Source organism: Neomonachus schauinslandi, chromosome 3 (genome assembly GCF_002201575.2).
Source record: "Neomonachus schauinslandi chromosome 3, ASM220157v2, whole genome shotgun sequence".
In the NCBI taxonomy this organism is placed as follows: Eukaryota; Metazoa; Chordata; class Mammalia; order Carnivora; family Phocidae; genus Neomonachus; species Neomonachus schauinslandi.
In genome coordinates, this window is record NC_058405.1 from 100,753,127 (window position 1) to 100,770,173 (window position 17,047).

Below are 17,047 nucleotides of genomic sequence, written 5' to 3' on the forward strand. Positions count from 1 at the left end.
CTCAGGTCCTGATCTCAGGGTCGTGAGATTGAGCCCCGTGTTGGACTCATGCTCAGCGCGAAGTTTCTTTAAGACTGTCTCTCCCTCTCCTTCTGCCCTTCCCCCATACGCATGAATGCTCTCTCTCAAATAAATCAATCTAAGAAAAAAAAAAAAGAATGTACAATCAGGTGATATCTAATCAGGAAGCCCACACTATAAGCACTTCTCATCTGTTCTTGATTTGTACATGACACTTTGCTAATTAGACGATCTAAGGTCACAGATGACGAGAATTGTGCCTGCTAACCACCTGATGAATAGAAGTGGGTGCTTGCTGAAGCCAATTTAATCATTCAAGATGTGGGTTGGCTAAAAGCTTTTTAAGACACTCCTTTCCCTTGCATGGACAGGGCTTAAGAATCCTACAGGGCCTGCAGCCTGTGCCCTAGAATCAATTCCCTAACCCTTCCTGTGTCCAGCTGTAAACCTGTGGGGTAGTGGTTCTCCCCCAGGGGCTATTTTGTCCCAGAACAGACATTTAGCAATGTCCAGAAACATTTTTAGTTGTTACAAGTTGGGGAAGAATGTCCTGATGTCTAGTGGCTACAGACCAAAGAGGCTGCTAAACATCCAGCAGGGCAGAGGAAAGCCCCAAAACAAGGAATCATCCATGCCAGTGTCCATCAGGCCGAACTGGGGAAACCCTGGACAGCGGGTTCTGTTGGCCTGAAGTGAGAGTAACAGAGTATTGTCTCTGAAATCTTGGCATTTCCTCAAATGATTCTTTCATGCAAGGTGTTGGCCAGAGCACCGAAGAGGACCAAGAACTGGGGTTTCCTCCAGCCCACAGAACAGGATCCATGAACAGTTTTTGTGTTTGTACATTTACTTAATCATGTCTGGACATGGCAGAATTTGGCCTGAGACTTTGCTATAACCTGGTAGTGCAGTCATCTGGGAGTAGCGAACCCTCACCTCCCTCCAAAACATTTTCAGCAGCTCTGGTTGTCTAGAACACACCCAAGGGCTGAGCGCATCCTGGGTCAGGTCAGCTCACAGCACTGACCCTGACCAGGTCCCACTCCCCCTACTCCTGCTTCAAAGGCAATCAGCAGAGGCAGAAGATGTAAAGCAGCGACTCCTCACTAACTGCCTGGGCAAGTCACGCTTTGCTTTTTATCTTCCGTTTTTCTGGTGAAAAGCAAAACCCTTATGTTTTCTGTATCAGTGAGCTTCATTTGGCACGAATAAGCTAACACTGAGATGTGGTCAGGACATCAAAACAAGCCCAGGCCCCTGTGACAGTCATTCTGAGCCAACTGCCTGCTCGGAAGAGGCTGGGTGACAAATAGCCCCATTCCAGCAGAGAAGCTTCCTGTTCGCACGTCTCTGCCTAAGTGTCTGTGCCCAGCTTCACTGCTCCGTTTTGCCTGCCAACACCCGTCTCAGCACAGCCCTAGAAGCTGGTCTGCCTGAATTCGGGGATGTGAAGAAGCCGGGCTGTTCAGGGAAAGGACCTCCCCGACTCCCTGTACTTCCCTCCCACAGGTCTGTGAGAAGCCCCTGCTCTTACCTGCCCTCCCCGGGGGTGCACAGAAGGTACGCAACACATGTTGCTGAACGGCCCCGGACTTCTCACCTGATAGGCGGCGGAAGCCGCACTCCAGATGAAGCCCTCGGGAAAATGTCCATAGAGAAACTCATCTTCCCTGGGCTGTGGCATGCCGTTGTTGGTGATGACCTCCGTGTAGTACCTGGCTGAGGCTCTGGCTGTGCGAGGCCTGTTTGTGTTATTGAAATCGACATGGTACAGTCCAAACTTGACTCTGTAGCCATTCAGCCACTCAAAGTTGTCCATCAGAGACCATGCAGAATAGCCTCGAAGGTCTACACCATCCAGTCTGTAGGCTGGGAACATCCCAAAGGGAGCAGAGAAGAGCTTTATACCAGGAGGGTGAGGTTCCCCAGGAAGCCTAGCCAAGACTGGCCCCTCATTCAAGACAGTAGTCCTAAACCATTACCTCCTACACACAAGTAATGTATGCCCAGATAGACATATCACCTTGTCTTTTTTGCCAGCACTGATGCCCTCACAGCAATAATTAATGACCGATCTTTGCAAAATCAAATTCTTTTGTTGGGGTAAAGGGACATGCCTCAAATCAACAGTCTCAGCCCACTTTAGAAGTTAAACATACAAATGTGAATTAGAGAAGAGTTTCTTGTTCTGGGGTGCATGGAACTCACCAGAATATAAGCTCCATGTTATCTTTTTGTTCACTGCACTTAGAAAAGAACTTGTCACATAGCAGTTGCTCAGTAAGGAATGGATGGACCCATGAAAATACTCTTTATTTGTGGGAAGATGACCATAGCTTTTTTTCAGATTTCTGAAGGGATATGTAACCCCAGATAGGAAAAGAATTATGGAGTTAGGGCCTAAGAGAGACTTGTTGATGGTTTGGAATCCACTCCGCCAAACTATGGATGCTGGAAGATTCTGTAGAGGGGACATGAATGCTCACATACCTTTCAAAGCTTCATTGATGTAGGTTTTGTGGTAAAATATCCTATCGGTATCTTCCACTTTCGGATTACTCAGCCCCACTCCGTTTTCAGTGATGTAAATGGGGATGTCCCCATACTCTTCCTTGATCCAGTTGAGCAGTCTTCGCGTCCCCCAGGGCGCAGCTCTGTTCATTGCTGTGGAAGGCCATGAAGAGTCCTCCTCCTCGGTTTTCTCCTGGTCATCTTCATAGGAGGGTGGGTTTAACCTGGGTGTTTTGTGCTGCACAATTCTGGAGTAGTAGGTGTTGAGGCAGAACACGTCGGCTGTAGCCCTGATGTACCTCTTCTCTTCCTCAGTGAAGCTTGGCAGGCGGGAGGTGGCTAAGTGTTGAAGTTCACTCCTATTCCCCACTTTCCACTTCATGGCATCGGGATAGTCTCCATTTCGGAAAATGGGGTGGGCGAACCAGCCCAGTGAGAACTGCAGTGATCGGTCAGCTGCCTCCACGTCCCTCAGGATCTCCGGTGACTTGGGCTCCGCCCAGTGTGTACTGAGGCTCAAAGAGATGACCCCCTTCTGTTCCTGCCTATATTTCTCATCATAAGTGTGATAGACTCTGGCATGAGCTTTGATGATTGCATGGCCAATCCTGTAAGGTGCCCAGCCTGGGTCCTTCACCTGTGGAGGAAACTCCCCTGAGCCATAACCTAACCAGGCCTGGTATGTGGGCTCATTAAAGGTCATCCAGAACTTGACTCTGTCCCCAAAGGTCTGGAAACAAAAGTCCGCATAGCTGTTAAACAACTCAATCAAGGAAGGATTTTCCCAGCCTCCAATATCCTGGAGGGCCTGGGGCAGGTCCCAGTGGAACAGTGTCACCATGGGTGAGATGTTGCTTGCCACCAAGCCATTGATCAGCCTGTTGTAATAATCAACACCATGTCTATTGACAGAACTCTTTTTCCCTGTTGGGAAAATCCGAGACCAGGAGAGAGAGAAGTGATAGGCCTTCACCTTCAAAGCTCGAAGCATATTCAGATCGGCATCCAATTGGTTATAGCTGTCACAGGCGATGTCTCCTGTGGCGTTGTCTTTCACACTGCTCCCTGGTGTGTGGGTGAAGTTATCCCAGATGCTGGGGCCTTTGCCATCAGCATCCCAAGCTCCTTCAATCTGATAGGCTGATGAAGACACGCCCCACAGAAAGTCATCCCTGAAAGTGCCATGGTAGAACAGATCTCTTTCAAACTTGGGTTGGTTGGAGAACTTTTCCCAAACTACTTTAGCCTTGGAGGGCACATCAGATGGAAAAGTGAAGGCTCTCATTTTAGGCGGAAAGTTTGCTGTACTGGGTGGTGGCAGTCTCTTTACTACCTTGGGGAGGAAACCGTTCTTTTCAATGATGCTGGTGAAAAAGTAGGCAGACTTCCTGGGAGTCCTTGGCTTGCTGCTATCATTGAAGCTGACGTGGTGCAGCCCAAACCTCTGGCTGTAACCAGAGGGGCCTTCGAAGCCATCCATGAGGGCACGAGCGATGTAAGATCGAACATCCACCAAGTCCTCCTTAACAGCTACAGAAAAAAACAAAACTCAGGATTATTTTAATGTCTCTGTTACTGATGTTGCTATTTAAAGGTTTTCCTTTTGATATGCACACTTTGGAGGGGACTTGGGTTACCCCAAAAATGCTAACCCTTTTTCCCCAGAATGAATAAAAGAAAAATTCCTAAGACCCTACAAATCATCAGGCCACATCTATGGTCTCAATCCAGAGGAGCATCCCTGCCTTAAAATGAATATGAGAATGTGTCCCATCTGCTATTATTAGGGCTTAATTTTTTATAGAATGCATAAATATTTACAATGTACTTTTGTTTTTCCTTATGTTTAGCAATACGGACATAAAATGATCACACAGCCCATCTTTAAAAAGAGAAATAAAGCCTACAGTAAGGTATTCCCTGGTACAGTGGGTTGAATAGTGATTCCCAAAAAGATATGTCCAAATCTTAACTTCCCATACCAGTGAATGTAATCTTATTTGGAAAAAGAGTCTTTGTAGATGTAATTAAATTAAGGATCTTAAGATGAGATCATCCTACATTAACTGGGTGAGTCAGAAATCAATGGCAAGCATCCTTAAAAGAGAAATAGAGAAGGTCCACATGAAGATGGAGGCAGAGATTGGGGTGATACAGTCACTAGCCAGGGAATGCCTGGAGCCACCAGAAGCTGGAAGAGGCAAGGAAAGAGTCTACTCTGGAGACTTTGGAGGGAGAGTGGCCCTACTGACATCTCCATTTTGGACTTCTGGCCTCCAGAAATATGAGAAAATATGAAAGAAAGAGGGAGGGAAGGAGGGAGGGAGGGAGGGAGGGAGGGGGAGGGAGAGGGAGAGAGAGGGAGAGAGAGAGAGAGAGAAAGAGAAAGAGAGAAAGAAAGAGAGAAAGAAAGAAAGAAAGAAAGAAAGAAAGAAAGAAAGAAAGAAAGAAAGAAAAGAGAGAGAGAGAGAAAGGAAGGAAAAGAAAAAGAAGAAAGTCTAGTGAGTCAACCAAAAACCAGCATCAGAGTAAAGCAATGGCTTTGGGCTCAAACTGGGAACCAGCAAAGTATTAAGCCCTATTTTTAACAGATTACACAGCCTCTCAACAAGCACTAACTGTATAAGAGGCAGGTAATTCATATATTTTGTATAGTTCATTTAATCATTCAATAAATAATTTAGTAAGCACCTACATTGTCCCAGGCTGTAATAGGCTCTGGAAACAAAGAGGAATAGAAGCCTCATAGGTTTGTGGGTATTGCTGAGACAGAAATAGAAAGGCATACTGTTTCACTCACTGGCTGTTTGGGCACATCATGTAATTTCTCTGAGCATCAGTTTTCACAATTGTTCTATGAGGATATCTGCTTACTGTGCCTGGGTGGCTCAGTCAGTTAACCGTCTTTGGCTCAGGTCATGATCCCAGGGTCCTGGGATCGAGCCCCGCATCGGGCTCCCTGCTCAGTGGGGAGCCTGCTTCTCCCTCTCCCACTGCTGCTCTCCCCTGCTTGTGCTCTCTCGCTCTCCCATTCTCTATCAAATAAATAAATAAAATCTTTTAAAAAATTATTAGGGGCGCCTGGGTGGCTCAGTCGTTAAGCGTCTGCCTTCGGCTCAGGTCATGATCTCAGGGTCCTGGGATTGAGCCCCGCATCGGGCTCCCTGCTCCGCGGGAAGCCTGCTTCTCCCTCTCCCACTCCCCTTGCTTGTGTTCCCTCTCTCGCTGTGTCTCTCTCTGTCAAATAAATGAATAAAATCTTTTAAAAAATTATTTAAAAAATTAAAAATAGAATTACCCTATGATCCAGTAATTCTACTACTGGGTATTTACCCAAAGAATATAAAAACACTAATTCAAAAAGATATATGCACTCTGGGGCACCTGGGTGGCTCAGTCGTTAAGCGTCTGTCTTCGACTCAGGTCATGATCCCAGGGTCCTGGGATCAAGCCCCGCATCGGGCTCCCTGCTCAGCAGGAAGCCTGCTTCTCCCTCTCCCACTCCCCCTGCTTGTGATCCCTCTCTTGCTGTGTCTCTCTCTGTCAAATAAATAAAATCTTTAAAAAAATATATATATATATATGCGCCCTGTTCATTGCAGCATTAGTTACAACAGCCAAAATTATGGAAGCAGCCCAAATGTCTATCAAAAGATGAATGGATAAAGAAGATGTGGTATTTATATATACAATGCAGTATTACCCAACTGTAGAAAAGAATGAAATCTTACCAATTGCAACAACATGGATGGATATAGAGGGTATAACGCCAAGTGAAATAAGTCCATTAGGTAAATACAAATACCATATGATTTCATTCATATGTGGAATTTAAGAAACAAAACAAAGAATACAAGAGACAAACCAAGACTCTTAACCATAGAGAACAAACTGATGGTTACCAAAGGGGAGGGGGTGTGGGGATGGGTGAAATAGGTGAAGGAGATTATGAGTACATTTATCATGAGGAGCACTATGTATAGAATTGTCAGATCACTATATTGTATACATAAAACCAGTATAACACTGTATGTTAACTATACTGGAATTAAAATTTTAAAAAATTTTAGAAGACATACATACAAAAGAATGATTCTGTAGATATGAATTAATTGGATCAAAGTGAACGGTGTGGAATATAGGTGTTATAGTTAAAGAAGATGGAGATGAATGTGGCCGGAACAATGAGGGAAGATTTAATGGGTTGGAGTCCCATCTTATAATGCCATTGTCATCCTGTATTGTAATTTTCTGTGTTCCTCAGTAGACTCTGAGTGTCCTATGGGAAAAGATGATATTTGTTCACTATTTAACCCCTATAGTCTTGTGCAATATGTGGCACATAATAGGCACTGAATACGTTTTTATTAAATGAATGCATTAAAAGATGATGAGTCTTGATCAGTGGATAAGACTCAGATGGGCAGAATGTAGAAGGCATTATAGGGAATAAGAACATAGGAACAAAGACTTGAGGCTTCTGGGGGAGACAGGAGGGTAATGTTCAGGATTCATGATATTACTACTACTACTACTTTTGGCTTCATTTTCCTGGAAGACTGTCTTTGTCTCATTAAACAAAACTCTGAAGACTTGGAGAAATACCAAGTACCAAGTACCAAGAAGTACCAAGAAGTTCCAATCACCAGCATATCCACCATTCTTACCCTTGAGCACCTCGTTGATATATTTTTTGAAGTAGTCTACTCTCAAGGAATCTTCAAAGAGATCTTCTGTCTCCCCTGTGGGCATGCCATTCCCAGCCAGGTAGATCGGAACTGTTCCTCTTGTATATTCCAAATATGCAAACTGCAACAGTCTCCTTATACCCCAGGGCACCACATAAATCCAAGGGGATGAGGTCTGGGGCCATGCAGGGTCCACATGTTGGGAGAAGCCTCCAATGGTATCATAGCTGGGGATGCAGGAATCTTCTTGGGCCTTGCTGATAAGGCGGGAGGTATAATGAGACAGACCCAGAAAATCAGCAGAGCCTTTGAGGAGCTGCTTCTCTGCCTCGGTGAACTCAGGGAGCTGGGCCACAGGACTGGGGCACTGTTGGTTCATCTGTTGGATCTGGGCCTTCAGGGCAGCAGGGTAGTCTCCATCCACAAAGATGGGGTGTGCAAACCAGCCCAGCATGAAGTGCAAGAAGCGTTCAGAGGCTCTGAGGTCCTCAGGCCTCTCTGGAGACAGAGGTTCTGCCCAGTCTGAGTTCAACACAATGCCCACGCGTCCCTGCTGCCGTGGACGATAGTGGCTATTATAGTGGTGCCAAACTCTGGCATGAGCCTTGAGAACCAAGTGAGCCACCTTGTGAGGAAGAAAGAAGGAAATACAGTGCTTAATAACAACCAACAGTAAAGCCAACAACCATAAGCCAAGAGCAAGCCTACGACAACATCAACAAGTTAACACCAATGTCAATGTTACCAATGTTAATGACAACACTAACACTGAAAATGTCCACGTCAATAACAAGAGTAACGTAAACAACATCAGCAAGTCATCAACAAGTTAATGCCAGTGTCAGGGGTGCCTGGGTGGCTCAGTCGTTAAGTGTCTGCCTTCAGCTCAGGTCATGATCCCAGGGTCCTGGGATTGAGCCCCACATCGGGCTCCCTGTTCAGCGGGGAGGCCTGCTTCTCCCTCTGCCCCTCCCCCTGCTTGTGTTCCCTCTCTTGCTGTCTGTAGAATAAATAAATAAAAAATCTTAAAAAAAATTAATACCAATGTCAACAAGTCAGCAATATCAATAAGAAGTTAAGACGGATGCTAACAGTGTCAGTAAATGAACGACATGGACAATGTTGACACGGACAACACCATCAACACCAGTGCCCGCAATATCAACAATGCAGACAACAGAGTCAGTAAGTCAACGACAATGTCAACGAGTCACCACCACTGACAGGTCAACAGCAGCAGCATCAATAACCATATTTCGTAGTAAACACTGTGAATGAATTCTCTCACGAATTTCTTACAACCTTATATGGCAAGTATAATTATTATTACCACTGTACAGAGGAGGGAAACAAGATCCAGAGAGATGGAGAATGCAGGAAGTCTGACTCTAGGCCTGTACTGTCCCAAACAATGCTATTCTGCCTTTGTTCTCAATAATCCTTATTGACTAATTCATCAACAACGAATTTGGGGGGTCATTTCAGTTGACATACAAGGGATGGGACAATTCTTTCTAACCTACCTGTCTTCCTTTCTACTTAATGAAATCTAGGAAGAAAACCCATGACCAGGAATCTCTTTGTAGACTTAACTCAAGGTCTTACAAAAGTCAACAGCTTCCTTTGGCAGAGCACCGTGGGAAAACGGGCAAAAGCGGGGTGCCTGAAGTATAACAAACCTAGATTTGAATCTTGACCTTGTCACTAACTTGCTGAGTAAACTCAAACAATCTTCTCATTCAGTTTCCTTGTCTATAAGAAGCGGTAATTACGGATCCATTTAGGACAAAGTAAGATGGTGTATACCAAGCACCAAGCAGGAAGCTGGAGTGCAGGAGGGAGCTTGCTGCAGTCTAGCTTCCTTTCCTTTTTCGTTATCATCATCTGAAGAGGACGACACTTATTTTTGAAGAATTTATTATCAAAATATGCTCTAGGAAGTGAAACTCCTCACTGCTTCTCATGTTCCAAATGTTAGTCCTTAACTGGGTCCTCAACTCCATGGCAAACTGGGCTCCTTTCCAAAAAGCAGGAATGCTTGCCTTCTAAACCAGTCTGCGTCAGGCAGGGGGCTCAGTGGAGGATCAGACAACTAGCAGAACCAGCTACTTATAAGAACACGGAAAAGGGTTAATGACATGTCAGGTGAAAAATGCACACTAGGGTGATTGTGATGTGTCAGTGTAGGGTCATCAACTGTAACAAATGTACCATGCTGGTGGGGAGGGGGTGTTGATAATGGGGGAATCTAGGGGGAGGGGCAGAGGGTATATGGGAAATCTAGGTAACTTCTGTTCAATTTTGATGTGAACTTCAAACTACTGTAAAAAAATAAAGTCTACTTTAAAAATATGCACTAAATTGAGTGCACTCTGAGTACACTGTGAATGCAAGGGAGCCAGGACTGGATGGAAACAAGGGCAGAATTAGGAGAGACACTTTTTCTTTGAAATTTTCCCTTGATGGTATTATACTATTTTAACTAATACATAAAAGCAAGACGTGAAGGAGCAAAGTGAGGTGGACTTTCTAGGAGCCACACTTGTAAGGATAAGAAGCCAAAGGAGAAGCCTAAGGAGAAGAGATTAGGATGAGTTTTACAATGAGGAGACAAATAGAAAGGTTTCAACCTTCCATTTTCCGAAATGTTCTCTCTGTGTATACGGTCACTTTGCTGAACGAGAGCAGAGTGGAAGCCTTGACTTCAGTGTTATAGGGATTTTTGGCATTTCATCAAGTCACTGATTCCGATTTTTCTAGTGCATTCTGACTGTGGACATTTTGGACTGTTCTCTAATTTTCTTATATGTATTTGTATCATCTCCTCCAAAAAGTTTTAAATCTCAAGGACATGGGCCATGCATCCTCCTTAACACCCAGCATGGGGCACAGCAAAGACTCCTATTTCTGAACAGAACCCAAGTGCGGCAGGAGAAAGCCAGACTAAAGGTCCATCCTGGAGAAGGCTGCCAGGGGAAGCGGAGATTCTGAAGAAATATGGAAATGATGGAAAGGACCTGTATTAAGCCATTTAAATTTTTGTCTCCAGTATATACATCCCCTTCTTGTGGGAATGATACGCTGACTAGGCTCTGGAAAGCCAAACCCTTTCTCCCGCCCCACCTCTCAGCCAGTGTGTGAAGGGTAGAGCTGGGATTGGGACCCAGACCAGTGCCGGCATTCCAGTCCCCTAGCCTAGACCCAGTGACCGGTTCAGGGATGGGCACGCCACCCGTGCAGCAGCCCGGAGGCCCAGGCACGGGTTTGCTGGGAATGCCACAAGAGAGGCAAGCTTTCCTGCTCGTCTTGAAAGAGGGTTTCGCAGGCAGCCCAAGAAGAAAGCCAGTAGCGGGGCAAGAGAGGAAGAGAAATCGAGTACTAGTGGCAGCGTTTTGGGTCTGATCAGGCTCCACTGAGACCAGCTAAAACCCAGACTTTTCCGTTTCCTGAGCAGCCAGATTCCCTCTTTGCTTGGGTCAGCTTAGGTTTGGTTTTCCGTCACCTCCACTAAGAGTCCTGGCTGACGTGGAGAACTTGCTGTGGAGTCAAGTAGACTTGGGCCCGAACTCTGGCTTCAGACGGCTGCCTGTCTACAGATGCCATCATGAAGCAGTTTCTGCTCTCCGGGCCCCCAGTTCCCTCAGCCACCAGCGCCGTTCCACGGATGCAGTGACTTTTGCAAGTGCCAGCACGGTGTCTGGACAAAACAAGGTGATTAACAATTTCCCGCGCCTTCCCTCCCCCGCTCTGGCTTTCTTTAAAGGACGGCAAGGAGAGGCCTGCTGAAGAGAAGAGAAAAGGACTTTTCTCCCAGAGCAAGGTCTCGCCCAGTGAGGCGGCCCGACGGGGCCCAGAGGTACCTTAAAAGAGGCCACCCCCGGGTCCGAGATGCCCGGCGCGTGTTGGCCAGTGCCATAGCCGGCGTAGCTCATCACCCACGGCTCGTGGAAGGTCACCCACAGCTTCACGCGGTCCCCGAAGGCGGCGAAGCAGAAAGCCGCGTAGTCCAGGAAGGCGTCCACCACGCTGTCGTTCTGCCACCCGCCGTGCTCCTGCAGCACCCGGGGCAGGTCCCAGTGGAAGAGCGTGGCCATGGGCTGGATGCGCGCGTCCAGCAAGCTGTCCACGAGCCTGCTGTAGTAGGCGACGCCCCGGCGGCTGGGCCGGCGCCCGCGCCCGCTGGGGAAGATGCGGGACCAGGAGATGGAAAACTTGTACACCTGAGCTCCGAGGCCCCGAAGCAGGGCCACGTCGGTGTCTACCTTGTGGTAACTGTCGCTGGCCACCTCCGGCGTCGCGGCGCCCTGGGCGGCGTTTGGGCGCCCCAGTGGGTCCCAGACGCTCGGCCCTCTTCCGCCCTCGGCCCAGCCGCCTTCCACGTTAAAGGCTCCTGTGGAGACGCCCCAGAGGAAGCCTTCGGGGAACACATCCTGCAGGAACGCGTCTCTTTCGGCCCGGGACCGGCTGGCAAACGTCCCCCAGACTCTCCGGTAGGCCGAGGCCCGCGGCGGCCACATGGCCCGCTGCACCGCTGCCTGAAGGGGAGGGCCGGCCGTGGGCGAGCAGGGCCCGCTGCGGGATTGGGAAGACAAGGGGACACGGGAATGACTCTGCGGGTCCTCCGCCCTGTGACGGCAACGTGTGTCATCAGTTAGGGCTCCAGGGACACGGAGTCAAAAGCCATCCGCACCAGGTTGTGGGCAGGAAGTGACTGAGGGGTGGGAAAATTACTATTATTGCCCCTCCTTAGGTACATTGTTATTGCTCCTGCAGGAGTCAAAACACTGTGCCAAGCCTCCTGTTCCCTGTATTAGCTTGTCCTTGAGTACCAGTTTTGGTTCTGATGCCATGCTTTTTTCTTATTTATTATTTATAAAAAAAAAAAAACATAGCTAATTGGGGCCCCTCGGTGGCTCAGTGGGCTAAGCATCAGACTCGATTTCTGGGTCCTGATATCGAGCCCTGTGTTGGTTTCCTGATTAAGAGTCTCTCTCTCCCTCTGCCCCTACCCACCTCGCTCGCTCGCTCGCTCTAATTAAATAAAAACAACATAGTTAATAATAATGATGGCTTTAATTCATTCTGCCTTGATTCTGTGCTGGCCACTGTGATAAGAATGTAGGTCTCATTTAATTTTCACAAATTTATGAGATAAGTACTATAATTATGTATTCTTACCCTGCAGAAAAGGAAACGGAGACTTAGAGAAATAAGTTCTGGGCATCAGGGGACCAGCACCTATAAACCAGCTGGTACAGAAGTAGTTCAGTAATTGAGCTATTGCTATAGCTCTACTGATACGCACCAGCTAAATATTAACACTAGCTCTTCCACCGAGACCTGCCCCGGGGCACTGCAGGAGCACGGTGAGTGGCAGTCCTTTCTTCATGCTGCCTGGATTATGGACATAATGGCAGGATCTCAAGCATCCATCCTGGACCATAAGGTAGAAGCAAGATAGGAGCCTTGATTCCCAATGATTATACCTATTCTAGATTATCCATCTCCAGTCTTTTTTTAAGATTTTATTTATTTATTCGAGAGAGAGAACCAGTGTGGGGAGAGGCAGAGGAAGGGGGAGAAGCAGACTCCCCGCTGAGTAGAGAGCCTGACATGGGGCTCGACCCCAGGACCCCAGGATCATGACCTGAGCTGAAGTCAGATGCTTAATTGAGCCACCCAGGTGCCCCCCATCTCCAGTCTTTTTAATGTAAATGAACTCCTATCTTCTTTTTTTTTTAGGATTTTATTTATTTGACAGAGAGAGACACAGCAAGAGAGGTAACACAAGCAGGGAGAGTGGGAGAGGGAGAGGGAGAAGCAGGCTTCCTGTCGAGCAGGCAGCCCGATGCGGGGCTTGACCCCAGGACCCTGGGATCATGACCTGAGCCAAAGGCAGATGCTTAACGACTGAGCCACCCAGGCGCCCCTCTTATTTTCTTTTAAATGAGAACTTCTCCTTGATCACACAGTTTGCAAATCATTGAGCAGTCTGTGGTATCACTATATTTGTGTGTAGACATTTATATATTTTTAATATTTCATATATATTCAGATAAATATATATGTGAAATAAAACAATGTAAAAATGCTATCCTGCCATGAATGCAGTCTATTTTCTATTTTATTTTTAGTCCATTTCTCTCCTTCTGTCATTCTTTTATTTTTTTTTTAAATAAAACAGTTTTTTCTAACATTTCAAAACAAACCCTAAATTGGTTTCCCAATCTCCAAGTCCTGGCCTGCAGGCTGGAAAGCACAGTTCAATAGCATGTGGCAGTTCCACCAGCAGAGGACAACCTTGAGGAAGGGTCTGTGCAGGTGGGTGTGTTTGGTCTGGGGAAGAAAATACATGGGGTGGGGGTGGGGGGTGCAAGGAGGTGCAGTACAAGAGCATCTCCTGTCCAAGGGCCATTATGTGGAGAGAGGATGACATTTGTACTAGGTTGGCCCAGAGCACAGAACTGGTAGAAATGACAGGGACTCTGCAGAGGGGCCTCCATCCCATGGAGCAAAACCTGGGTCTTCCAAACCTAAGCACCTTCTGTTTTATGAAGCATCAACTAACACATTTGCTAAAACAGCAGTAGGGGTGAAATGATCTATAGTTATGGATTATTCATAATATATGCAGGTCTCTGGAGCACAATCAGGGACACAGGTGACACCCACTCAGTGAAGAGCCTCAGCTGCTCTGACCCAACCCTCCTGACCCTGACTGTCCTCCTGGCTTGGAGAAAATGAGGTCTTGAAGAAATAAACAGCCCCTGTCTAAAATACAATTTGCTCTAAAGGCTTTTTTTTTTTAAGTTTAAAAATTATTTATGTAAGTAATCTCTACACCCAACATGGGGCTAGAACTCACAATCCTGAGATCAAGAGTCACGTGTTCTTCTGACTGAGCCAGCAAGGTGCCCCTCAATTTACTCTAAAGGTTTTAATGCTGGGAGTCCTGGGTTTGCCTAACTTGGGAAGAGATTTAGCACACAAAGCCTCAATCCCTATGCCCAGGCCTTCCAGGTAGCCCTCCTTCAGCTGTCCCTCCCCGGCCCCCAGCTGCCTCAGAGCATCCCAGATAACGCTCTTTCTCCCCTGTCTGGGGAGCAGTGCCGTGTTTCCTGCCACAGTCTGGTGTCAGAGTCATTTGTGGGCCTCTCTGTCTCCCCGCTGAGGTCTAAGATCCTCAAAGGGAAAACCACGTTAATCCTGTTGGAAACCCGCCGCCCGCACTTGCTCCTGCCCCCAGTGGGCTCTCCACCAATGTCCACCTGAGTGAGGACCCCTGGCTGTTAGTTTGATGTTAGCCAGCATTGGACCTTTGCTTCAGGCCAAGGTTTAGAGGGAGAACCTTAGAGCTGGTGTCACATGACGTCTTGTGGTTTTGCAATCACTGAGCTTTCAGGGCAACCCTTCTTTTTTTATGGGCTGTTGAGTTTTATTTTCTGAAAAGACGTGGCCCAGCACTCCTCTACTGACTCTAAGTGTGGTAAGGGAGCAGTTCTGACCTGTCTCCTCTTTCCACCGTTCACACTCCCAGGACAAAGCCTTACATGTAGCAGCTGCTTCGGGCTTGTTGATTTGACCTGCTGGCTTGAAGTGAGTTGAGAGGATTGAACAACAGAATGAAATATACAAGTGCTGGAAGAGGAAAAGGACAAAGAGGTGGTAGCAACTGAAGTGTAGGACTTTGGACAGAGCTGTCCTAGCAAAGTCTAAGGTGAAGGGCAAGGAGAGCTCTAGCTGAAAGTCTGGGAAGCCCAATGATTCTTTCTGGTCTTTGTCCTTTGTCCAAACATGGTGCATGAAGCTCATGCGTGTAACACACCCATGGAAGGCCGAGGGTTCTGGGGAACAACCCATGCTGGTTTCCACACCATCTTGTCTTAATCACTTGAGAAGCACATTAGATTATGAGTGTGTGAGGGTGTCATTATGGGGGTAACCTCAAACCTGCTCTAATTTTTTTTTAAATATGCCATTTACAAATGTTGTTACTTCAGTTGTTCAGTAAGAAATTATTTGCAACCCCACCATAGATTAAAACCTTTCAGAGGCCCCTGGGTGGCACAGTCTGTTAAGCATCTGACTCTTGGTTTTGGCTCAGGTTGTGATTTCATGGGTTGTGGGATCAAGCCCTACATCGGGCTCTGTGCTCAGTGTGGAGTCCGCTTGGGTTTCTCTCTCTCCATTTCCCTCTGCTCCTCCTCCCTTGCTCTCTCCCTCTCTCTAAAATAAATAAATCTTAAGGGGCTCCTGGGTGGCTCAGTCGTTAAGCGGCTGCCTTCGGCTCAGGTCATGATCCCAGGGTCCTGGGATCGAGCCCCGCATCGGGCTCCCGGCTCAGCGGGGAGCCTGCTCTCCGTCTCCCACTCCCCCTGCTTGTGTTCCCTCTCTCGCTGTCTCTCTCTCTCTATGTCAAATAAAATAAAATCTTTAAAAAAAATAAAAATAAATAAATAAAAATAAAAAAATAAATCTTAAAAAAAAATTAAATAAAACCTCTCAGAACACCACTGATTTATGCTTCTGCCCCACTGCAACAGCTGAATCTCCAACCTACACTGTCTCCTTGTGGGAAAGATGTTTCACAGTTCACAGGAGGAAACAGGTGCAGAGAACTCACCTCACTCACTCAGGTCATGACTTCAGTGGGGCGGTCAGATCTATCTTTAACTCAGCCTTCCACAAACTCACACTACCCGCAACAAGATCTTAAACTAGAAGGCAGGGGTTCAAATCCCAGCTCAGCTTGCTGTGCTCACTTGGGCAAAATGCAAGGCTCCCAAGTGCAGAGTGACAAGTGAGATGCAGAAACACGTGGGCCCAGAGTCAGATGCAGTGGGAGCCAGGCTCTCTGGCTGCCTTCCCCTCTGAGCCTTCATTTCTCACCATGATAAAAATCACTGGCCAAGAGGCAGTGAGCCAACATCGTGGCTGGAACTAACCTAAGCTAAGCAAAATAAGTCAGTCAGAGGCAGATGACAACAGTCCCCTGAGAGTACACATGTGAAAGAGTAGTCTTCAAATATCAGCTATTTAATAGATTTCAACAGGAAATCTAACATTACCTTGTCTTGGAACTTCGTGAACAGCTTAGGAGCGTATTAAGATCAAACCCAATGGTGAGAACCTGGTGTTCACTTATGGCTGTAAAAGAAGAAGTTTAATTAACACTCCCTGAAGCCCAACCAACAATATTCATGACTCCCATCAATTGTTTTCTTATTTATACAACACACGCAAGCTCCAAGCAATCATTCTAAGCCCCCTGGAAAATACCACAGGCCGAAGATGTAAGGAGCTCAGGAGTGATTTCCATGTACCTAGAACAGTGGTTCTCAAACTTCTGTGTGCATCCAAATCACCTGCAGAGCTTGTTAAACACAGCTTGCTGGGCCCACCCCATAGTTTCTGAAGCAGTGCACTGATGTGGGGCTCAAGGATTTGAATATCTACCAAGTTCCCAGGTGATGCTGATGCTGCTAGTCTGAAGACCACACATGGAGAACAACTGATTTAGAAGAACTCAAACAGGGCGCCTGGATGGCTCAGTTGGTTAAGCGACTGCCTTTGGCTCAGGTCATGATCCTGGAGTCCCAGGATCGAGTCCCGCATCGGGCTCCCTGCTTGGCAGAGAGTCTGCTTCTCCCTCTGACCCTCCCCCCTCTCATGTGCTCTCTCTCAAATAAATAAATAAAATCTTTAAAAAAAAAAAAAAAAGAACTCAAACATCAGAAAGAGATGGAATTTTTTATAATTGTCGTGAACTATGCATAAACAATAAATTGACCATTTTAGCCATTTAGAAAGGGGTGGAACTTAAGAAC

At 46.8% G+C, this 17,047-nt stretch overlaps 1 protein-coding gene across 1 annotated transcript in view; it reads right to left on the reverse strand.

The window, feature by feature from the left end:
• The window catches only part of LCT (lactase), a 50,129-nt gene that overhangs the window by 14,340 nt on the left and 18,742 nt on the right, over positions 1 to 17,047 (reverse strand). Inside the window, exons 5-9 of the mRNA XM_021695865.2 lie at positions 16,289 to 16,367; positions 11,081 to 11,792; positions 7,200 to 7,845; positions 2,512 to 4,062; positions 1,622 to 1,890 (exon numbers count right to left, since the gene is read on the reverse strand). Coding sequence (XP_021551540.1) covers positions 1,622 to 1,890; positions 2,512 to 4,062; positions 7,200 to 7,845; positions 11,081 to 11,792; positions 16,289 to 16,367 — 3,257 coding nt within the window. The remainder of the gene's footprint in view (positions 1 to 1,621; positions 1,891 to 2,511; positions 4,063 to 7,199; positions 7,846 to 11,080; positions 11,793 to 16,288; positions 16,368 to 17,047) is intronic.